Source organism: Bactrocera dorsalis, chromosome 1 (assembly GCF_023373825.1).
Source record: "Bactrocera dorsalis isolate Fly_Bdor chromosome 1, ASM2337382v1, whole genome shotgun sequence".
NCBI classification, from domain to species: Eukaryota; Metazoa; Arthropoda; class Insecta; order Diptera; family Tephritidae; genus Bactrocera; species Bactrocera dorsalis.
Window position 1 is genome coordinate 13589185 of NC_064303.1, and position 23844 is coordinate 13613028.

Sequence of the window (23844 nt, forward strand, 5' to 3'; positions counted from 1 at the left end):
TCCATGTATAATAACAGTATTCATCTAACAATTTTTTTATATATTTACTTAGATGGGTGGTATATTTCGTTTAAGTTGTCTTTTGAGTTAAATTTATGAAATATAACAATTAATTTCCTTAGGATTAACAAATAAAAAGTATTTACAACAACATTGTCATGTATATAAACACATATACGCACATATACATACATAATTTTGCATATATACATATATATACGCTTATGTGCTTCCAAGCTAATTTCTATTTACATAAATTTTATTTTTGGCTTCATTTACTGGGCTTCCATGTTGCAATACAAAATATTGCATGCCGTCGTGTGCTCACGCAATCAAATTTCCCTCAGTATACTCTCATCAATTCACAAATTTCAACCACTCATTACTAGCACAATTCATTTTCTATTTTCGCATTCGTCAAATCGTGCAATTCTGTTTCGGTAAATGCGCGATTTATGTGCAACAACTCATCTATGCTCTTCGCCATGCAATTCGCGCGCTTCAAAAGACTGTTCCAGGAGTGTATTTCAGTGGGCGGTCTTTCCATCGCTGGATATGGTAGTGGCAACGGGCAATTATAGTGCAACCGATTGGCCATTTTCGTTTTTGCACTTTGCGCCCACAATGCTTGCAACACTTGACAAGCGAATTTGGTGAAAAACATCGTTTCTTCAGTGCGCACGTAGAATTCTTCAATTAAACGTTGATTAGTGATGGGCATGATTTGATTGTACTTATGTTGTAGGTATTTGACATATTCACTGTCATTTCTATCCAATTCCAGTATATATTTGGCCAGTTCTTTGGGACTCTGGTAGTCGGTTATGTAAATTGTTGAGTGATTATAGGGCTCCCAGTCCTAAAAAAGTGAGTGGAAATGATATATGTAATATAAATGTGTATATGAAGATGAAAAAAAAAAAAAAAATAAAAAAATTAAAAAAAAAAATAAAAAAAATGAGATAAAAAAATAAATAAAATAAAAACAAAAAAATAAAAAATAAAAAAAAAATAAAAAATAAAAAAAAAATAAAAAATTAAAAAAATAAAAAAAAAAAAAAAAAAATAAAAAAAATAAAAAAAAAATAAAAAAAAATAAAAAAAAAACTCTACTGGTGCATTTCTTATAAAGGGTGATCCATTTCAAGGTTCGCTACTTAAAAAAAATAAACACAGAAACTTCAAATTTAATGGGGACTGTTTATTATCATTCGAAAGAATATTGTTTGGGATTTATTTTTTTCCCCCCTGAGGGTATTACAAACTTCGCGACAAGCTTAGTTTACTCTTTTCAAGGTATAAATTACTTACTCGTATCGATGGTGAGCCAAAATAAATGGGCACAGTGCCCGCAATCAGCGGACGCCAATACTTTTCGGTTATGTAGTCTTCACAGACGCCATTTTCAATACTGATCATAAATTTATACTGACCGATAAAGCGATACATCTCCTCGGTATATAGTTTGTTTAGGAAATCGGTTTGTAAACTAAAAGAAAGAGACAAAAAAATTGTATTTTAATAATTTGTAGTATTCGATTCGCCACTATTTAATATAACAACTTGAGCCATGCGCTCAAACAACATAACGCCAGCGATTTCCGACGACCTCATATTTGGTCCCTTGACGGAATACACTCAGCAGATCGACCGACGGTAACTAAAAATATCGATCCAAAACGGATCCCACTTGGTAATTTAATTACATTTCCTAAAACTTTTCAAAAACCTTCGCATTCCAGTCGTAGTTATTTTAAAGCACATTTTACTGTTACTACGTCAAATCAAAAACGCCTTTTGCCACAGAATTGTATTTCGAATCTAATGCGCCATGATTTCACTCTCATATAGAAAATAAATTTATTTGTAATTGTATTTTGTATTGTCGCCTATATTTTTAGAAAAGTTTTATAAAAAAAATTATTTGCAACAAAAACATATAAATAAAATATTGCAAAAACTTGTTGCAACAAAAAGTCACTAAGCTTTCTACGTCCTCACCAAAGCAAGAGCCAGCCAACAATATTTACCGTTTCTTATCTGATGCCACGTCCACGCGGTACACCGAAAATGCAAATAGACCTGGCCAGACTAATGGAACGCGCACCCCAACCCTACAGCAGACGGTCGTCACGTATTCTCTCGAATACCTCACGCCAACATGTGGCGCCCAGTCGCTGCCGTATGAAACGAAGTCAGATTCGCTTCGCGCGCAGTCGCAGTCCTCATGTACGCAGTCGACGAAATAGTCGACGCAACACCGCCATTTGGACCACGGCAGTATATCCCATATCCATACTGGATTGCTTGCCTTTAAGGCGTGGCATGCGTAAGAGTCATAGTTATCGCAGCCGCAGTCGACGAAGTCAACGTACGAGCGCGAATAAGACTAACGGCGGCACCTCAAATAAGCAAAGTCGCACAAACATACCTACTTCAGCCGCTGTTGTCGCCGCTGCCACTGCTGTCGCAGCAGAAGTTGAAATGCCTTGCCGTGCAACGGAATCTCCGACCGCAGAGACACAATTGCCATTGACAAGTAATAATCCGGACTTTAGCTGTCAGCAACCTAGTGCAGAACCCGTGTTTACACCACCAATGAGCACTGTTATACTGCATCACAATCCACTTTTCGATGTCGAGGGTAAAACACAATCGGGTCTGATCGGAAAACACATACAAATGGCCCCCATCGAACAAGCTAAAAGTAGATGGCAAATGCGAGGGGATAAAATGTCGAAACAACCAGCGGTTAAGCCGTCGATTGAGCTTAAGGATGCGGTGAAGAGGAAGTCAAGAACTGCGGTTGAGAAGAAAGTGCCAGAGAAGAAGGGTAGCGATACGGATGTTTCGAGTAAAGCCTCCAATTCGCACTCCACACTCAATTCGGCGGGTAGCAGTGAGAAATCGAAGAGTGATACGGAGGAGAGTCATTCATATGAGGATAGTATCGATTTGACAAACACCGAGTCGGTGGGTGTTAATACCACTGTAGTGGATTTGCAGCAGACAGGCTCACAAGTTAGGCGTAGATTGGAGCGTAACGCATCGAAGGCGCCATTAACGTCGAATAACACACCGGAACCAAAGCATCCAAGGACAAGTAAATCCGTTAGCGGCGCCTTGCAGAGCGATGATATTCTTGGTGCAACAACTGCGCACATAAATCTCGAAACTATGCTTGCCAAGTAGCGTCACAGCGGGAATTTAATCATTAAATTAACCGATTAATATTGAATGTGGTGTAATTGTTCAAAATAATGCGTATTAAATAAAACAATATGTGAATAATCGAAGGCACTATCGTAAGGGATCTTTTACACGTGATAGTCAGTGCCGATAAGTTAGGTTAAGAAAGATTGTAAGAATAAATTCATTTGGAACAGTTAGAGATGCCAGTCCATTGTGATGCCCAGAACTCCAAGGTGTGGATCGAAAGACCGCCGATATAAACAAAGATACAAATTTATAGAGACGGCTAACAGTAATTCCAGGCAATTCGCTAGGTTCGTAGTAGCTCATAACCTTGAGCTCTCCACAAGAGTGCCAATGAGACAGTGCCCACTTATAACACTTGTAATATTAAATTTTGTTCCCATTGGATAAAATTAGAAATCTTGCAAATAATAATCCTCAATTCCCACAATCACACATTTCGTTTCACGATGCAAATATTTTTGGCACTTTTTGCAACAACAATTCACTGTTAACTTACCTATCCGGCATTTGTCGATTATTTAAACAACTGCCATACGAGTCGATTGGAATGTACTGCATTAGCTCTTCTACATAATTTGTTCGCCCTGACATTGTGGAACAATCCGATTGTAGAAATAGAATAGGCGCAAGATTATTACGCGCAACATTTTTGCGACCAATTGTCACCACATATTTCGGATTGGTTATTTCGGTTATATTGGGTAATGCATTTATGGTCAACGGAAAATCACTATAGCGACTAAAAGTCGATGTGTAATTGAAATGTTGTAACGTTTCCTCAAACAAAAATTCCAACACATTGCGTGGTGATTCCTCATGCAGCAAAGCCCAAATTTGTTCGGGCTGACGTGGCAATGGTAAATCGTGCCAATTTAGTGAGCTCGCATAAAAAAGTATGGCCTGATGGGGAGTAAGAAAATAATCGTATTTTATAATTAAGGCTATGCAAATAGGAGTGAAGGTATTAATTATACATACCTTCGCCTGTGGCAAATATTTGCGATTGCTGGTGACAGCGCATGTATTGTAGCCACATAGAATATCATCGAAAGTCATTTTCTCAGCACCAATATTGGTCCACCAAAGCACAATGCATGGCGTGCTGCCATCATTGCGCGCCAGCTTATCACGCTTGCATATGGGATGGCTATTGCACTATTAATTGGTTTTCATAAAAAAATAATGAGATATTTATTGTATTACAATCAAATTTAATTTATTCACTTACTCCAAAGTACCAAATAATGATTAAGCAGCTGAGGAATGCAAACAACAAAATTGCACGCTTTCCGAACGTCAGCGGCAAATATCTGCTCCTAAAGGGCCACCAGTAACTCATTTTTTGCGGTTAAATTTGTTTAAATATTTGCGGCAAATTTTACAGAAATTCCAGCTGTATGTCGATACACAAAGGTTTTCTTTTACTGATATGCGTCTGAACCCAAGTGCATTGCCAAATCATTTATGATTAATAAATTCTTAATAACGCCACAGGCACGCTTAAAAGAACGCTTATCGCATTGCGCCAGCGTATATCCGAGGCAAAGCATTGGCTTTGCTTTCATTATAGCAGCGCACAAATGTACATGAGTTAATTATAAAACAAGAACTCAGCAATCACAAAATCACCGGGCTGAAATTAAGCTTGTATTAGAATTCAGTTGCTCAGTTTGATGTGGATTTTAATTGAGTTTGCAGTCGCTTGCCAGCAAGTAAACAACGACAAATTTGATTTCTTTTCTGCTTTATCACTTGTGTTGTACATATACATATAAACTAATTACAATTAAGCCGAAGTATATTAAAGCTGATTGTTGCTTTCTTTTTTTATTGCAGAAACCAATTATTTGCAACATAAACAAAGCTCAAATTTCGCTCTCGGAAAACAGCTGATTGGTTTGGAAGGCAGTGCTAGTGTTGTGTAAAATAAAGTATGGTACTTTTACGGTACAAGCAAATTTCAATTATCTTTAAGAATTATAAATGAAAAAATACATAGAAAAAAACAACAACATTTATTGAAATCATAGTCACATACTACACAAAGGTTATGTATGTATATGCAAAGAGTACTTACAATTGTTGTATAAAATATCATACATCATATTTTTGAATTTAAAATTTTTAATTTACAGAATTTTTGATACTGTATCGAAATGTATGAACATTTTTTTGCCGTTTATCAACACTGTTATATTAATTTGTGTAAACATTTGATAAAATGTCAAAGTGATGACGTTCCTTAACCAATTGACAGCTACACGTCTCTGCTGTTTTGAATGAAGTGACGAAAAAATATTTTGCAATATTTTTAATGTTTAAACGACTGGCAAATCATTCAAAAATGCAAAAACGTATGTAAAAACACCGTTGTTAACAAATGGGTTAGTTCACAAAATGTTTCACAAGCAAACGAAATAATTTTAGTGCCGCAGAAGTAAACAAATCAACTGGGTAGGGCAGATGACAAAATATCAGCAACGAATTTGAAGAAAATAAATTAAACAAACACAATTAAACAAAATAATTGCACAGTAAGTATTATGGCCACAACAGAAAACACTGGCACTACAACGCTAAATAGTGGAGATGATGTGGTCGAAATAACGAAAGGTGCCACACATATTGGTGCAACGAAACAGATGTCAGGTGCATTAACGTTATCAACAAATGTGACACGCTGTTGGGAAACTTGTTACTATTGCCCGTGTGAAACATTCAAAACTTCAGCCGATTTTGTCAAGTATGTCTGATAAGCGTTGTAAGTAACAAATGTATATTAATGCGTTTTCTTATGCAGGCACTTACGTGAGCGGCATTGTACGCGTGAAGGCGGCTCATATGTTTGCCGTTATGGCTTCAATGGCGTATGTCCTTCGCTGCCACTGGATGGTGTGTCCGATCGTGATTACGATGCACATGTTGCTAAATATCACGTGAATCAGCTGACACGTGAGCTACCACCGGAATGGTCCGTATTCTCGGCAGCACAAAATCTACCAGCCGTGCTCAACGATCCATCACGTGGTAAACAAAGCAATCTCTTCACGAAAAAGTGGGGCGACAATTTCGTTGAGAAAACGTATATACCGCACACGCCACGTTTGCCTGAAATCACATATGCAGATTTCGATAAATATATAGCGAAAATTGGTAAACGTTATAGACGACATGAACGTATGTGTGCGCAACAAACACCGGCCGCTTTGGCGGAAAGTGAAGCTAAAACGCCAACCTCACCAACACACGCAGTCAGCCTTAGCACCATACCGGAGATATTTCTAAAAGAGCAATTGAATCTGAATCATCCAGCGACTTTTGCGCTTGTATTCCCAAGTATTGGTGCCAACACCAGCGAGGAGAATAAACAGTCTGGCCGTGTGCTGCAAGAGCAATTATCGCATTATTTAGATATTGTCGAAGTGAAAATAGCGCATCAAGTGTCACAGAAATCTGCCGCATTTTTCCATGCCATGACCTCACAAGATGCCATTATGGCTGAGATGAAGGATGCGGCCAGCAATGTGCGTGAATTGCGTGCTTCATTGCGCACGCTACACCAATCTGCGGTGGTGGACTCATTCCGTGTGATGCGTTTCGCGCAGCGTCGTCAGAATTTTGAGGAAACACTCGATAAGCTAAGCCTTATGGCGACGGTGCATAAAACACAGCCAATGTTGCAGCTATTGCTGGGCACGCAGGATTATGTGGCAGCGCTGGATCTGATAGGTAAAATATTTATTGTTTGTTATTGAAACAAAAACAAAAATATATGTGTATATATTAACGTGCTGTTTTTCTAGGCACCACGCAGGAAATTTTGACGCAAGAGCTCGTAGGCATACACTGCTTCAAGCATTTACCCATGCAACTAAACGAAATGGAAAAACTAATCGACAAAATGCTCACAACCGAGTTCGAGCGTTATGCCACTGCGGACCTCAACCGACCGCTATGCGATGTGCTCAACGAAACGGAGAGCGTATGCGCGGAGGAGGACAAACTGGTGTGCATAGTGATGGGTTTGCTGCGCAAAAAGAATTTCTCCTTTGTCACGGCGTACAAGGACGAAGCGATTGTAACCATACGTGCCATCATCAAGCAGCTCGTTATCGAGGTGATAGCTTCCAGCGATGCCGAACTTTGTCTGACCGGTGCCGGTGAAGAGGCACAAAGTCTCTCGATCAGCGAATGGATTACGCTGCTAAAGAAGGCCACTGTGGCGCTGCTCACCGTGCTGCAACGCATACGCGCCGTAACGGGCATAATGCGGCAGACAACGGATGCAGCTGCTGGTGGCGCAGTGAATGGCGCGCAAGAGGGCGCTGTCAATCTAATAGACTCGGAAGCATTTCTAACATCAGCAGATCATGCTAATGTAACGGAGCGCTTGGATGAGCTGCTGGTGGCGGTATGCAACTACTGTCATGAGCGTTGCGCGAATCTGGTGTCAACGCAAAGTTTGGAGCGCACCATAGCGACGGCGGATGAGATCGAACAGCTGACCGCAATTGTAGATGAGTTCAGTGCGGGTTGTGAGGAGATTTGTGGCGCACCCAGCGTGCCACTGAAGGTATATACGAAATAAAATATTTGAAAATAAAATTTAATCTTTTTTATACTCGCAGGTCGCCGCCAAAGTGCAAGCCTCACGCTTCGCCAATCACTTTCACTCGGAACGCAAGCGCAAACTGGCTTTACTGCTCGACTCGGAACGTTGGCGGCAGGTCGACATACCCAATGAGTTCCAAAAGATTATCGATCGCATGGGCGCGCAAGACTTCCAGCAGCCGGCGAGCAAATCCTTTGCCGACAGCCTAGGCGCCACAATAAACGGACACAGTAATAACAACAGCAAACCACAAGCCAATCCCGTGCTGCTCGTCGAAGGCAAACCATTTACACTAGTCAGCGCCGCGCTGCTGCTAGTGCAAATGCTCAGCGATTACTGTCACTGCGCCACGCGTCTACCCATACTGGCGAGCTACTTGTCGCGCAACGTTGTCGATTTGCTGCGCACCTTCAATTCACGCTCCTGCCAGCTGGTTATTGGCGCTGGCGCTATGCGCGTAGCCGGCCTCAAAACCATAACCAGTACCAATCTGGCATTGGTGTCGCGCGCGCTGCAACTTGTGCTCTGGCTCTTGCCGAAAATCAAGTCACATTTTGCCACCTACGATGCGCACGCCGTGTCCGGTTTTGATTCGATGGAAAAGGATTTTCACAGTCACATCAAAGAAATTGAAAATAAAATTTACGGCATCGTCACGGAGCGCGTCTCTATGCAGCTAGAGCAATGGGATGCACGTCCACCGATACCGTCGCAAACGTTTCGTAATATTTCGCGTCATTTAGTGAAGTTGCACGAGGCGATTGCGCCCATACTACCTGAAATGCAAATACACTTGATCTACGGCATTGTGCATCGCAATTTCAAGGATAAGCTTAGAGAGCAACTGTTGAAATTGAACATCATCAATAATGGTGGACCGCAACATGGCGTTGTGACATCAGAGCTGACTTTTTATATGGAAACGTTGCGCACGTTGAAGGCATTGCCGCCAGTTGATTTGGGCGACGACATACTGGAGCTGATATGGACGTTCTAAAATGTTCTAAATGTGGTTGCATGCCACAAATGTTGGTGTATGCCACAAATGTTGTTGAATGCATGAAATGTTGTTGCATGTCACATTTTTTGTTGCATGCCACATTTGTTGTTGCATGCCAGATTTTTTGTTGCATGCCACAAATGTTGCTGCATGCCACAACTGTTGCTGGATGTTGGCACAAATGATGCAGCGTGCCACAAATATGTTGCATACCGCGAATATGTTGCATGCTGCGAATGTTGTTTCATGCCACAAGTTTTGTTGCATGCCACAACTGTTGTTGCATGTTGCCACAAATGTTTGTTGCATGCCACAAGTTCTGTTGCTTGCCACAACTGTTGTTGCATGTTGCCGGAAATGTTTGTTGCAAGTTGCCACAAATGTTTGTTGCATGCCACAAATGTTGTTGCAAGTTGCCACAAATATTGCTGCATGCCACAACTAATGTTGCATGCCACAAATGTCGCAACTATTGTTGCAAGCCACAAATGTTGTTTCACACAACAAATTTTGTTGCATGCCTCAACTGTGTTGCATGCCACAAATTGTCATCACAGTGGCTTTGAACGTTGCACCTAATTTTCTTTGTTGTTGCACTAATTTAAGACAATTGTTTTAACATTCTTATGATTACTATTATTATTATATTATTATTGTTGTGGTAATTTTACTCACCACTGTACTTCGGTTCTTAGTTAATGTGCAAGTTCCCTCCTTGTTTGTATTTTAAGCTAACATTGCCAAGTCCCCAAAGGGGTGCAGCAGCGTGCATAGAATTGTAAAAATTTAACATGTTGTTGTTGCTATCAACCATAAGTATACAAACATATTTCCTGTAACAGGATTCGCATTTGGGTGTTGGTATTGCGTAACTGCAAGTCACTCACTGGCAGCTTTTAGTGAAATTTTTAAAACCCTAGCTGGAAAACAAAACGTTGAAAAGTAAATTATATTAGTATATACACACATTTAAGGCATAAGTTTCGCTATACATACATACAATACGATTATGAACAATAACAATAATTATTAGGAATATGTTTAAAAGCCGATAAATGCATATAAATAATTATAAATGATTACTAGTAGTATTTGCTTGTACTTAGGCTTCTACAAACTAGAAAGGAAAAGAAAACCCTCGAAAATTTTAATAAACACACCATCACGTGTCGTATTATGTATATGTATGTATTTTACGTTCTGTGCAATTAAATTGTTTAAGCTAAAGCATATTATATAGTATAATTCTGCATATAATGAAAAACGACCAAACATTTATATAGAAATAAAATATAACGAACGGTAAAAAACACTTAAGGTTTATATTTCAATATATAATATACATACATATATGCGAAGAGATTATAGAGTTGTTGTAGATTCCAAATATTTATCCGGCTAATAACTGTCTACATACTTCTTCTTTATTGGCGTATAGACCGCCAAGTTTACAACAGTGCCCCAATCGTTCTTCCTTTTCGATGTTTGGCGCCAATTGGAGCTTCCAAGTGAAGCCTATTCCTTCTCCACCTGGTCTTTCCGACGGAGTGCATGTCTTGTTGCTGTAACGGCAGAGTTATGACGAGTTGACAGTCCTTGGACGGATAAAAATCCGGGTCCGTTTCAATTACGTTCACCCGACTGTCTTGGGAACGAAGTGAAGGTCTTCCTCTTCCTATGCTTCCACGGGTGGGTACTGAATCGAAAACCTGAAATGCTTTCATTCATTCATACAACATGACCTAGCCAGCGTAGCCGCAGTCTCTTAATTCGGTGAACTATATCAATGTCGTCGTATAACTCATACAGCGCTCGAATGCGCAAGGAACATAAATCTTCCGCAGAATTTTTCTCGTAATGCCGACTCATCGGAAGTTGTCATCGGCCATGCCTTTGCACTATATAAGTAGCAGGACGCGGATGATGAGTGACTTGTAGAATTTGGTCTTTGTTCGTCGAGGGAGGGCTTTACTTCTGAATTGCCTACTCAGTCCGAAGTAGCATTTGTTGGAAAGAGTTATTCTGCGTTGGATTTCGAGGCTGACATTGTTATTGGTGTTAATACTGCTTTCCATTATCTACAACTTCGAAGTTATGACTGTGAATACTGATAAGGGTGCCAAGTAGCGAACCGACGACCGTTTCTCTCACTAACAGACTCACTTGCTTCGCATCCGTATCCAGCCAGGAGAAAGCAGAACTAAAGGCGCGGTTATTGAGGCCAATGATATCAATACATCAGCAGTTTTAAACTCTGGAAGAAGATTGCACATTCTTCAGTCAGCTCTGCGACTCGAATTATTTTCTCCAGTAGTAGATTTAAGAAGTCGCACGATAGGGAGTCGCTTTGTCTGAAACCTCGTTTGGTATCGAACGGCTCGGAGAGGTTCTGATCCTGACAGAGCTTTTGGTATTGCTCAACGTCAGCTTACACAGCCGTATTAGTTATTCGGGGATACCAAATTCAGACATCGGGTAAAAAATGCAGCTCCTTTTTGTACTTTCAAAAGCTGCTTTGAAAACAACGAAGAGGTGTTATGTGTCGATCCTCTTTTCACGGGTTTTCCAAAGTTTTGGCGCATGGTGAATATTTAGATTTCAACAGATTTATTCTACAAAGAAGCTAATGCATACTCCTTATCAGTTATTCGACGCCGTATTTGAATAGCTCAACCGACAATCCATCGGGCCTCGCTGCCTTATTGTTCTTCAGACGGGTAATTTCTATTCGAACTTTTTCACGGTCGGGCAATGGAATGTTCGCTTCACCGTCATCAATTGGGGAATCGCGTTCTGGGCATCAGTCACTAGAACAAATAGGGGTTCTACAAGAGTATGCTCCTGTCTTGAAACCTTCTGTTTGTCGCCGCATCTTTTCGTAGAATTTTCGAGCATTAACCCTGTCGGCCAACTTGTTGTATGATATAGTGGTCCGCTATCGGCGGTTCGGCAAATGAGCAGATTTTTGGGGAGAAAGGCATGTTTGTAAAAGTTTAAATCAATATGTCGAAAACTGAAGGACCAGACAGATGATGACTGCCGATGACTCTTTATCCATTATTTTACGAACCTGATTATGCCACCCCAAATTAATTTTTAGAGTTTGGAAATAATTTGAATCGCTTCTCATTCACCGGACAGAGAAAGAGATATAGAACTTTGTTCATACCTAATAAATAGTTGGATAAGGTCATGCGATGCTGGTATTCTAACTAACCATCAGAGGCGGTACTGCTACAATATGATATTTGCAGAGATTAGGTAGAAGATCAGGGTATAAGATCCACCCCTCTCAGTCGGTAGAGCGAACAGTGAAATGTAGAAACTAAATAATAGTGGACAGAGCCCGCTTTCTAATCGAAGTCTTGTTACATTTTGTATCTATTTTATTTGACCTTGAAACTAGACTGCTGACTGAGGATCGCTGAAAGAATTTTTTCTCCGTAGTGTCAAGTGTTATTCCGAAATATGAAATTTGATAAAAAATTTGATTTAGTTCTGCAATTTTCTAGTTATGTTCCGAGCTGATGTATGTAGATCAGCCAAGTTCAAACGATAGCTGCAAGCATTAGACAAGCTTAAATGCCTTACTTATGGAAGAAGTGATATCGGACGATTTGTCGAATAGCTTAAATTAGAATTCTTGCCGGACATATTGGACTATAAATCTTGGTTAAATTAAATCTTCTAGTGATAAGGTTAGATTCGGTTAAAAGGTCCATACTGACAGTGATCTCACTTGGATTGCTAAGAACGCCAGTCCTTTGTGATACCTAAAACTCTTATATAATTGGTCTTAAGGCGTTCATAGTGCGCTTTGAGCCTAAATCAGCTATATCTTTTGGTAAAAATAAGACTACCGAGATGTTTCAAACTCAGCCTTGAACAGTCTGAACAATAGAGGAGAATATCGTCTACCAATCACATCACATCATCCCTGATTTTGACAGCTTGTGACGGATTTGTGTCAAATTATATCCGTCAGTTCAGTGAGGTTTGCCATTTTATCCTGTCAAGTTACAATTTGGTGCAACGACTGGAAATTGTCCATGATTATTACTAAAACTCATTCTCTTCTATTGTAAGAGCTCTTCTATTGTAAGAGCTCTTCGCGCAAAACACGTTCAACAGTTTCTGGCTTCGTCAGCAAGCAAAATTGGCGCTGTAAGTCCTCGTGTGGTTCGGGAAACGCGTTTGCGTCCACAAAGTTTTACCGTATGATGAGGATTGTGGTATGGCGGTATCGTTGGGCCTTATTTCTTTGGAAATGAAGCAGACTGTTACAATCAATAGCAAGCATTATAACATGATGTTGATCGACTTTCCCTGATTTTGATGAATTCGACGCGGATGATCACTATTTCCAGCAAAACGGTGCGTCACCTTGCAACGAGCTAACTTGAAATATTGTGTGTCCAATGGAATCACGACTACGGAATCGACGATATTTTGGAGGATCTATTTTATCAAAAACACAGGAGTTTGAGTACCACAAACCATTCAGTAAAGATGATGAAGTCATTGAAAGCTTGCCTAATGCGATTCTTCAATCCATGTTTCTGTACAGAGAAATCAGTTCAAACTCTTAAGTTACAGGACGGTTATACAAAATAAGACCGATATAATACACTTCTTTATCAGTTCCCGAAGTAAATGTGAATTTCTTTACCGAACAAGATTATAATATGTTTATTATTTGAGCTTTAAAGTCACAGCTTACAAATTGTACTGAAATATTTCATCAGAAACAACAAATATAATGATTTCCATAACTCCTCTATTTCATTTTCAGCGCTTAAACCGACGCACTCACTTCAAACAATCGTCTCGAACTGTCCACGTAATTGTGATTCCTTGATGATCGCCTGCAGCTCTTTATCCTTCTGTGCGCGCATCTCATCGATGATGCTCTCCCGAAACCCTGCATCCTTGGCGGGATCATTAATATGTGTTTTCGATTTCGCGGAACGTTTCTTTGTCATTTCATTCAGCTGTGGCGCCTCGCTAGCCAATAGAGAGCCAATACGTTCTACACTCAGCACACCGACGCTGCCAATCTGATCCCAACTGTCAGTGCCGAACCAAATGGAGAGCGCATCCGCGCTGTCGGTCACATGCGAGCGAAATGGATGCGTGGGACTACCGAAACCCAAGTGACTTATGGTATCACGTAGTGTTTTCGCAAGTTTGGGTATTTTATTGGAATAGAAGAGTACGCTGCCACCTATCAAGTGTGCCATGGAACGCAAACAACGACAGATATGTTGCTTTAGCTCGGCGTCTAGAAAGAATTGGTTTAGTTAACGAGATACAATACGCCTCAACGCATACACACCGAAATCTTTGAACAAATCATATTTGCCACCAACTATGACTATCGGGAATGGCATCAATTCGAGACACTCCAAATCGTTGTGATCCTTTTTGAGACGATCCGCCATGCGCTCGCGATACATTTGCTCCTCATCCGGACTCAACAGTTTACTGCTTGTGCTACGTAGCGCCTGGTAAATGCGCTCCAATTCCGGCCAAACGCGTTTCGGCTGCGAGAGATCCAACATTATAATGGCCGCGAAATTCTCGAGTCCGTGTGTGCGTAAGGGCACTGAAATCAACTGCTCTGCATTGTCCAAAGCGCCAAGCTCCCAAACATTCAGCACCTGTTTTTGTGTGCCGCTCGTGCGTCGACCGTATGAATATTCCAAAGCAAGTGTGGGTCGCGGATTGTCTTCACGTTCGAAGAATTTATGCAGCGCCGTGGACTTGCCCTATAGCAGAGCGGTTTAACAAATAATTTTCCAAAACTTTTAAAACTGCTATTCTAAATATTTACTTACGGCACCTCTGCTGCCCAGCACGAAAACGGTGCGTTCCTTAGGTCCACTCTCCGCTTGCAGCGTACGCAATTGCTCCTCGGCCAGTTTAATTGCAATTTCTCGTATGGTATCACGTTTATCGCCAGCTTGTTTGTTATCTCGTTTGTCAAACATTTTCGAAATTCTTTTGAAGAATTGTAAACTTGTGTGAAAAATTTGCCCTTTCATTTACCGTCGCCTTTTGAAACGCTTATGAAAATTTTAACGCTGTTTTGTTTGGCATTTCGGTCAGGTGCTAAGTGATATCGTTGCTAATGGAAACCTCGACGCGCTCAAGTTGTGGGGTTTACAGCTCTCACTCATATTATGTGGTCTCTGCTTGCCCAGTTGGACAATCGATTGTTTTTTGGTTTCCAATTAGCGTTTCGAATTTTCCTGTAGTCTTTCTATTCAACTCTTGAATTTTATGTTTTTTCGGAATAAACTTTCATGAATAAATATAATACTCCGAAGATTGTCTACAATAAACAATAATACAATTTTGATTTCATTATACGAATGTTTTGAAAAATACTAATACTTAGGCCTTCGGTGTTACAAAGACCATTTGAAATCCCTAAAGATTTAGTAATTTTTTCGACATCTTGAGTCACTCTAATAGGTCAATTGAAACGTCGCCTGCCTGACATATACACAGGACGCAACTAGAATTAAATCTGTATGATTTTTATTTAGCCCTAACCTTCAAAAGGCGTGCGTATAATGTGCATGGGCCGAAATGAGCACCGAGGACAATGAAGGCACCTAAAGAAGTTGATACCGACGGAAACATCAAAAAAGTCACCCAAATAACTTCAGTTACCCGTAAAGTGCAGTTGTTTGAGATAGCAAGAACTTTAAAGATATGAACTGAACATATGTACATACATATACATATATCAAAGCATTTTCGAATATTTGGTTATGTAAATGTCTGTGCAAAGTGGTTGCCGCGCGATCTCACTTTTGACCCAAAACCACGACGAGTTGATGATTCGGTGTTGTGTTTGGAGACGTTCAAGTGTAATAAACTCGAATTTTCGCGTCGATAAGTGACAATGGTCGAAACATGGGTGCATCATTTCACTACAAAGTACAACCGACAATCATCCGAGGGGACTGCACACGATGGACCCACTACAAAGCGTGGAAAAACGTAACGGTCGGCTGGCAAAGTTGTGGCATCTGTATTTTGGAATGCGCATGAATTAATAGAGTTACAATATTAGGCGGTTGGAAGAACGAATTCACCGAAAAAGACCGCATTTCTTAGATCTCAAAAGAATTTTCGTTGGTATGAAATTTTTGTCGCATGAAGAGGTAAACGCCGAAATTTAGACCAATTTTGAAGCAATGGTATCTATAATTTGGAGGGACGGTAAAATTTTGCCAAACAATATTGTTTTACTATAGTAGACAGAGGCTTTTTGAATACACCTGTTCATATTTTGGGGAAAAATCAGCAGACAAAGATTTAAAAGAGTTTTGTGACTCGTCTCGACTCGACTGGTAACTGGCGAATGACAAGCGTGATATTTTGCTCCAAGGCCTGAATCCAACCGGGATTAGTCTATGCGGACATACATATCCCTACAGGAAAATGTACAATGGCTCAAGTGTTCTCTCAATGAATCAATTGATTGATGTGATGATTGTTTAAACCAAGATCACGAGCTTCAATTTCAGGCATCAAATAGTTGGCTCACAAACCACACCAAAGCGTTGTTTTCTCTGCTTGAAATGGCAGCTTTTGAATCTATTCATGTTGCTCTTCGTCCCAATACAGTAAATTTTTCTTGTTTACATACCCATTGAGCCAGAAATAGGCCTGTACAAAATTTGGCTCGAAAACGTCGGATCCTTTTGAACTTTTCAAGACCCCATAGGGCGAAGCGATGTTGCCTGGGAAGGTCGATCGGCTTCAGTTCTGGTACAAGCTGTATTTTCTATATATTTTTTTATTTTTAATTCATAAATGGTTTGTCAGGTTTCTCTGGCTAAACAAATGGTTCTAAGATCGACATCACCAGATCCAGGCTCAATATATGTTGTGTATTCAACGCAACTTGCATTAGGTCAGATTATAAAATATACAGCTAATAGTTCTAGGATTACATACATAGTTGTACATATGTATATCAGAATAGTGATCTAATATATCTATCGGATTTTAAAATAAAACAAATTAATAGAAAAGTTTCGGAACAAATTAATCATAGCATCGCCTGTGACAAGAATTGTTTTAGTTTTCCCCAGAACGCTTTTAAAGGACAACACTGAATTGAAATTTGTGATACAGAGAGAAAGGCTCATTAAGGCGCATGTGCGGTGAGTAAATGATTTGTTAAAGGTTCACTCTCTATCAAAACAATCCGAATACTAAGGCCAGGGCATGTGAGTTTTAAACTTTATTCATTCATACAAACACATATACCAACAGTAGTTCACAAAAGTAAGTATATAGTTGATAATATCAAAATATGAAACAGGTTCTGATTCTTGACCAGCCAGACTTTTATAATGAAAAATTTAGTACTTTAGACGCCACAAATTTTAAAGTAGAATAATAAAGCCATCTACTAATGACACCTAAGTATACAACAGAAGCATATGCCGTCTTCATTCAGTTGACAAGAGGAAGAATCGTCTTTAGAGATTCCTGTTCTTGACAGTTCATTAGTTCTTAACACAAATATCTTGAATCTTGAATTAGAAATTCCGACTAGGAATTTATCAGTAATGAAGTTTTAACTTAAGTGGAGAACAGTTTCTCAATTTGCACAAACTGGCTGTTATGACGGAAATTTTGAACATTGGCCACTACAAACTAAAGAAAAGGACACAACAGCGATTCAAGCGATTCCAGTTCTATATAGTTCGTTAGTTAGCCCTTAGGAGGAAAAGCATGATTGTTAAATTAGGAAATTACAATGATACGAGTGGAATTATCAAATATCTTTTTTCTGAGTTTCAAGAAATTTCAGACGTAAATTTGGCGATTTTTACATGTTAGTGCGAATTGTCTTCAAATAGAGACTAATCATGGTTTGTATTGCTAGAAACTTCCATATTTTCTCTATATGTAATCTCACAAACTGATTGATTGATTATTATTCTTCTAAATTTCCTTTGAGACAAAGCCCAAATCATACGTTTATCTGAGATCATGTAAGTCTCGAGGTATCAAAGGTCGTGAAGCACTAGTGAACAGCACCGCAACTAGACAAATTCACTGTTGGGCTCGAATTATATTCGATACCATAGTTATATCCTCTATTTGTCATTTTTTACATCCGTCTAAGTGAGATCCCGCGCCAACTTTGGCTCAAAGATCAACGCTATGATTTAACCTAAATTGTCGCTTTATTAAGTTATTTTAAACATTCCGCTCTTCATAATAAGTTTCAGGTATCAAATTTGCTTGTGTTTATCTCATGGTGAACTTACTGAGCGAACGTGACAAAATTGGATTGACCGATTTAAAAGTGGTGATTTCGTTTGGAAGATGAAGGACGTCCTTGGTAGCAGAAAAACTTTATAGATGAGAACCTGGAGGAATTTTTCGAAGAAGATTTCTGCCGGATATACAAACAAAAACACAGAAAACTGGGCGCCAGATGAATTGAAGCCAAGGGAGAAGACGTTTTTGAATGTCAGAAATGCTGCTTGAACGCTATAAAAGTGCTCTTTGTATCGGTTTGTATGGTATTGAAAATTGGATTTATTTTGCTAAAAATTATATGAGAACCTGGCCAACCAGAAAAATCAACAACAATGCCCAATATCCATGACAACTAGGTAATGCTCTCTATTCGGTGAAATAAGAAGAGCGTGCTGTATTATGAGATTTTATAATCGCATGAAACCTTAAGGGGAATGTTACTGAAACAATTAATCAAATTGAATGGAGCTTTTGTCGAAAAACAACCGAAATATTCGACTAGACAGCAGACAATAATTTTCCATTATGATAATATTTGGTCTCATGTTACAAGACCGGTTAAAAACTGTTTGGAACACAGCGGCTGGGAAGTTTTGTCTAACCCAGATCTTGTACCTTCTGACTATCATTTGTTCCGACCGATACAGAACGTCCTCAAAGGAATATGGTTCACATCAGAACTGGATACCAAAAGTTGGCTTGCTTCAGTCTTTCTTGGAAGACAACGTAGTTCTTTTGGGATGGCATTCACAAACTGCCCGAAAGATAGTAAAGTTGTAAAGTTTCAGGCGAATATACTTTGAATAATACTATTCCAAATTTTTTTCTTAAGTAAACGTTCAAGTGTTTTTATCACGAAATTAGCATATTCTTTTCATTGCTAAAGGTATATCTGCTTAGAAGATTATTTCACTGGATTTGCAGGATTTTCGATTCCGATAACCTCTGCTCTTTACTGAAGCTTCACTCCGTATTATTTATTTATGGAACTCATTGCATATAGTCTCGAGCTTTGTCTCACGAAAAATTCGAATGTATACAAAATTTTGCAAACTACTGTACATGAGCGACGGGTCTTCCGAAATATATACATGTGCCTTTGTATGTCCATATTGTAATCTGACACTCAAGTGCTGGCCGTCAGAGTGTTAATGCAGTCAATGTTGTATTTGTTTTGACTTCGTTTTTTTGTTTTTATTTTAATTTTTCTGTTTTTAGGTTTTGTTTTCTTGATTGTACAAGTGTTGACTGAATTTGACTGCTCGTTTATTTTTCGAAAGCGATTCAATCGAGTTAACAGAGAGCGGCGCTTTTAGTTAAAAAACGCGTTCCGTTAAAGAAGGGTTAATGTTATTCTTTTAACATTAGCGACTTAGTGTTAAAATCTTTTATTAGCCGCTATTTGCGGAACTGTTTCAAAGTGTTTTAAATTTTCGTGGCTCAAATTAGGTTTTTATTCTTAGAACGCCAACACCGACTTGGCGCCGTCGCCGCGGCAAATGCTGACAAGACAAACAAAGTCAAGCGCTAACACAGTTAACACGCTCGTGAAGACCAGCTTAGATGCAGTAAAGTCGCACGCCACAAATCAAACTCAGCTTAGAACTCCAGCGCGTTGCTCCCTACACTGGCGCTGCCAACGCGCTCACGTCATTTGTTTGCTGACAAGCTTCGTTTGAGTTTACCACTTCGTTTGGTGGTTGCGTGGAGTGTCAGCGGCAGAGCTTCACGCTTTGCGCTACGCTTTTGATTTTGTTTTTACTTAAGTGTTGCTGTTGTTTTAGCTTGCTGAAACTTCATACATTACTTGTGGAGTACGCGAGCGGTTGTCTTTGCCAGCGCCGCCCCCTGCGCGCGCCACATTTCATTGCCAACATCGCTTCGGCGTTCGACACGCGCACTGGTTAGGTCGCTCACTGCCGAAAGCAGCCCCAAGTCGGGCAGACGCGTCGTCGTCGTCGTCGTCATCGCCATCGTGGTCTCATAAATACATTCGAATAGTGTGCAATGCGCTGCGAATGGAATTAGACGTGTCTCGGTGGAGCATATTGTACAGCGGTAAGTGATGCTCAAATACGGTTCATATACAAACAAACATACATACATACACACATACATGTAGAGAGTTGTATGTATGACTTCACGGAGTAAACTTCATGAATGTCTCTATTGAAGTTGCTGGAAAGACGGGGCAGTGACGTGCAGGCGTGCTATGAAGTTCAGCGAAAAATGTGGAAAAAAGTGTAGAAAAGTGGAGCTATGAAAAAAACGGTATGGTTTTGTCAAAAATTGTTAAAAATATTACGAAAAAATAAAAAAATTATTTAAAAAATTATAATTTTTGAAATAAAAAAAATGTTTTCAATAAAAAAATTTCACGAAAAAGTGCCGAAATTGTGTTTTGTGTAGCGCGTAAGCCCTGCCAGCTTCATTTTGAGGTTATCGCCATCAAAAAAGTACCGTTATGTTCAGCAAAAAGTAAATAAAATTATCAGCAGCGAAAAAATACGAAAATAAAATACAACAAACACATGCAAGTAAAGTGTGTAAAGTGCTTTTCGAAGTTGTGTTGTGCAATAAATTCGCATAAAGTTGTGAATTCGAAGTTCGAAGTGAAGTACGCGCATACATATCTACACATATGTATGTATTAGCATACGCGCTTGAGCGTGGAGTAGTGTTTGAGAAAGTGTACAGCTGTTTGTTGGATTTTGCGAAACGCAACTTCATTTAAACTAAACGCTAGCGAAGAAGCGAAGCTAGCGAAGTAAAGGCGGCGGCAAAGCGCGACGTCAAAGCGGAGGTAAAGCGCCGCGAGCCTTCGACCTAGCAGAGCAGCCGGCCTGAGGGGCATAGCAAGGCGAATTTGCAGGTGAGTGCGTGCTTTTAATCAGGCGTTCTACTAAAAAACAAAAACTACACACACCTACACTCACAAGGCTTTACTTATTTGCACGAAAAAGGCGCTGTGTGTTATCGGCGTACAGACGAAAAATCGATTTTTCCTCCCTACTTGTGCCAGTTCGCCTGTTTTTGACTATGTTGTTATTGTTTTGTTGTTGTTGTTGCCAACGTAACGTTGCTATTTTGCTCCTGTTTCGTTATTGTTGTTGTTTTTGGTCAGTCTTAAATTTGTCTTTATTGTTGTTGTTATTTCAGTTTTTGTTGTTGTTGTTGTCGACGTGATGTTGCTTTTTCGCACCAGTTTTTGTTGTTGTTTTGTTTTTTAGTTAGCCTTTATTTTGCTTTTATTTTTGTTGTTGTTATTACAGTTTTTGTTGTTGTTGTTGCAAACGTTATGTTGTTTTTTGCGCGTGTTGTTGTTGTTATGTTTTTCTCTGCCTTAATTTAACTTTTGTTCTTGTTGTTCTTGTAGTTTTTGTTGTTCTTTTTTTGATTTTTTGTTGTTGTTCTTTTCGTAATTTTTTGTTGTTATTATTGCAATTTCTTTTTTTTTCTTCCTTATCCAATAATCTCACTATTCGTAACATTCTAACACGCTGCGACCGGCGGCGTAAAGCCGTTACCTTCATCGAGCTCATTAATCTGCTGCCTTTGTTGTTGTTGTGGTTGTGTTTTTTGGTCGCCACGTTAATGCCGCCCACGTAACCAGGCGCGCACCGCTGCCTGCTCGATAGCGCCCATTAGCCAGGAGTCGCGAAAATGTTGCCTAAGTACATTCACATTGCACGCTCTGTCTGCCTGCCCACACACACACATATATACATGCGTAGACGAACGGATGTGCCACACACACACTCACGCACCGTTAAAGCACTTTAGTCGGGCACAAATAATATGCGCATTTGACATGGGATGTGGTAGCCTACATGCGAAACATATTTAGTGTAGGATTAACGAATGTTCGTTCACCTAATCGGAGGTGTTTGTTGCGCCATCGTTTATTACTTAACAGTTATGTTGATTGGTGAAATACATACATATGTTCATATGTAGATAAGATGGTAGCCAATTACTCATATGTTCAGCAGCGATGCTATCTTAATCCTCCTCGGTTCAGTTTGTATGGCAGCTATATGCTATTGTCGTCCGATCTGAAGGTTGATTTCGAAGGTTGTAGAACTGCCTTGGACTATAATCCGTGCCAATTTTCATGAAGAAATCTCTCCAAATGTAAAAGTTTTCCATATGAGAACTTAATTTGGACCAATCAGTTTGTATGGCAGCTATATGCTATAGTCGTCCGATCTGAACAATATGTGCGGGGATTAAAGGGTTTGGACAAACTGACAAACTCGCGAACCTGACTAGGTAGTTTGGTAGGTAGATGTTTGACGGTACAGCTAGATATTAAGGAGATCCATTGTGAAACTACCGTGGCCAACATCCTTTCACACTATAATGTCCTCTCTGAACCACGCTGAGCGCTTGATGAAGTTCCGAGACCTCGTCAAGGAAACTTCGACCTATATTTGCGATTTTTTCCTATACAAAGCCTTGCATCGGTACACAAGATACTCTACAGTCTCTTCTACCTTTTGGCAACTTTTATAGTATCATTGTAAGGTATCACCAGTCTGCTGGAGTGAATTTCAGGAAGACAGTGAACTGATAACACTTCTACTAGATTTCTTATGTCATTCCTTTTGAATTTCAACTCAACTGAGCACGCCACGCTAGTCATTTATATTTAATATAAAGCGTAATCCATTTCGAGCTTCCCTACTTTTAAAGAAAACTTCATAGAAACTTAAAATTTAATGAGGATTGTTTATTATCATTCGAAAGAACATTATTTGGCATTGACGGTTAAGTCTCAGATGGTCCGTTGATGACTGGTTCGAACATTTCAGTTATCTGGCAAATGACAGACGTGATGTTTTTTCCCAAGGCCTGAATCGTAGCGGGGATGTCTGCATAGACTTTAGACTTTACATATACTCACAGGAAAAAATCTAACGGTGTGATATCACACGATCTTGGTGGCCAATCTACTGGCCAAAAACAACAAATTATCTGCTCACCGAAATGTACTTTCAATAAATCCATTGATTTATACGATGTGTGGGAATAGGCACCGTCTTGTTTAAACCAAATGTCGTAGAGATTTTGATTTCAGGCATCAAATAATCGGTTATCATAGCGCATTAACGGTCAGCCTTGACGGTTATGTTCTCAGCGGCATAAATTTTTAAGAAATATGAGCCGAGGATTCCACCGGAACTATTCAAGAGCCCATAGAACGAAGCGATGTCGCTTAGGAAGTTCAAGCGGCTTCAATTCTTGCATGAGCTATATATTGTGCGCTTTCAGTTTAAGATTTCGACGTAAAAAGTGTCAGGTCATTTCGTACGGCAGTCAAAGTTGCTGCGAACGACGCCGTATTGACTCTCCACTGTCTTCGTGTACACTCTCAGCTGCGGCTTCTATAGTTTAGGTTATAAAAAATATATGAAAACGAAATCGTCAAGACCTGAAAGTGCTCTAGCTCTGATTCCATACTGAGGGTTTAAATCAAGCGTTAAAAATTCATTTTAGGTACTTCACTGAGATCATAAGGCACGAAGTCTACACCCACAGAGAACCACAGTGACAAACGTTAATGCTTTCTTTTTTTTCTCTAGAGTCAAGAGTATAAGGATTTTAGAATTATACTTGAAAACAGAATGACGGAAAAGTTTATAGAAAAGAAAAAAATTTATTATATATTTTAGAAGTATAATCAAACTTATCTCTGAATTCTTCTTAATTGATT

At 39.6% G+C, this 23844-nt stretch overlaps 4 protein-coding genes across 5 annotated transcripts in view; 2 read left to right on the top strand and 2 right to left on the bottom strand.

Moving 5' to 3' along the window:
* Positions 1 to 25: 25 nt before the first annotated feature.
* LOC105228500 (alpha-(1,3)-fucosyltransferase B) lies at positions 26 to 5137 on the bottom strand. Its single transcript, XM_049451703.1, has 5 exons — positions 4448 to 5137; positions 4198 to 4374; positions 3716 to 4119; positions 1312 to 1489; positions 26 to 859 (listed from the first exon to the last, which is right to left on the bottom strand). Exons 1-5 carry the CDS (start codon positions 4556 to 4558, stop codon positions 386 to 388), a joined length of 1344 nt encoding a protein of 447 aa, XP_049307660.1. The 5' UTR covers positions 4559 to 5137; the 3' UTR covers positions 26 to 385.
* Positions 5138 to 5390: 253 nt separating this feature from the next.
* LOC105228505 (vacuolar protein sorting-associated protein 54) lies at positions 5391 to 10144 on the top strand. Of its 2 annotated transcripts, XM_029551204.2 has the most exons (5): positions 5391 to 5573; positions 5647 to 5962; positions 6020 to 6948; positions 7023 to 7792; positions 7848 to 10144. In XM_029551204.2, exons 2-5 carry the CDS (start codon positions 5763 to 5765, stop codon positions 8826 to 8828), a joined length of 2880 nt encoding a protein of 959 aa, XP_029407064.2. In that variant the 5' UTR covers positions 5391 to 5573; positions 5647 to 5762; the 3' UTR covers positions 8829 to 10144. The 2 variants fall into 2 exon arrangements, with proteins under 2 accessions (XP_029407064.2, XP_049303852.1); XM_049447895.1 differs by having other exon boundaries at positions 5391 to 5962.
* A 3377-nt stretch (positions 10145 to 13521) lies between these two features.
* On the bottom strand, positions 13522 to 15084 carry LOC105228498 (cytoplasmic dynein 2 light intermediate chain 1). The gene is made up of 3 exons (XM_049462590.1): positions 14669 to 15084; positions 14167 to 14599; positions 13522 to 14112 (listed from the first exon to the last, which is right to left on the bottom strand). The coding sequence occupies exons 1-3, from the start codon at positions 14873 to 14875 to the stop codon at positions 13646 to 13648; spliced, it is 1107 nt and encodes a 368-aa protein (XP_049318547.1). The 5' UTR covers positions 14876 to 15084; the 3' UTR covers positions 13522 to 13645.
* Positions 15085 to 19489: 4405 nt separating this feature from the next.
* Positions 19490 to 23844, top strand: part of LOC105228497 (protein numb) — a 108964-nt gene continuing 104609 nt past the window's right edge. The window contains exon 1 of the mRNA XM_049446892.1: positions 19490 to 21000. The gene's annotated coding sequence lies outside the window, so the exon portion shown is untranslated. The remainder of the gene's footprint in view (positions 21001 to 23844) is intronic.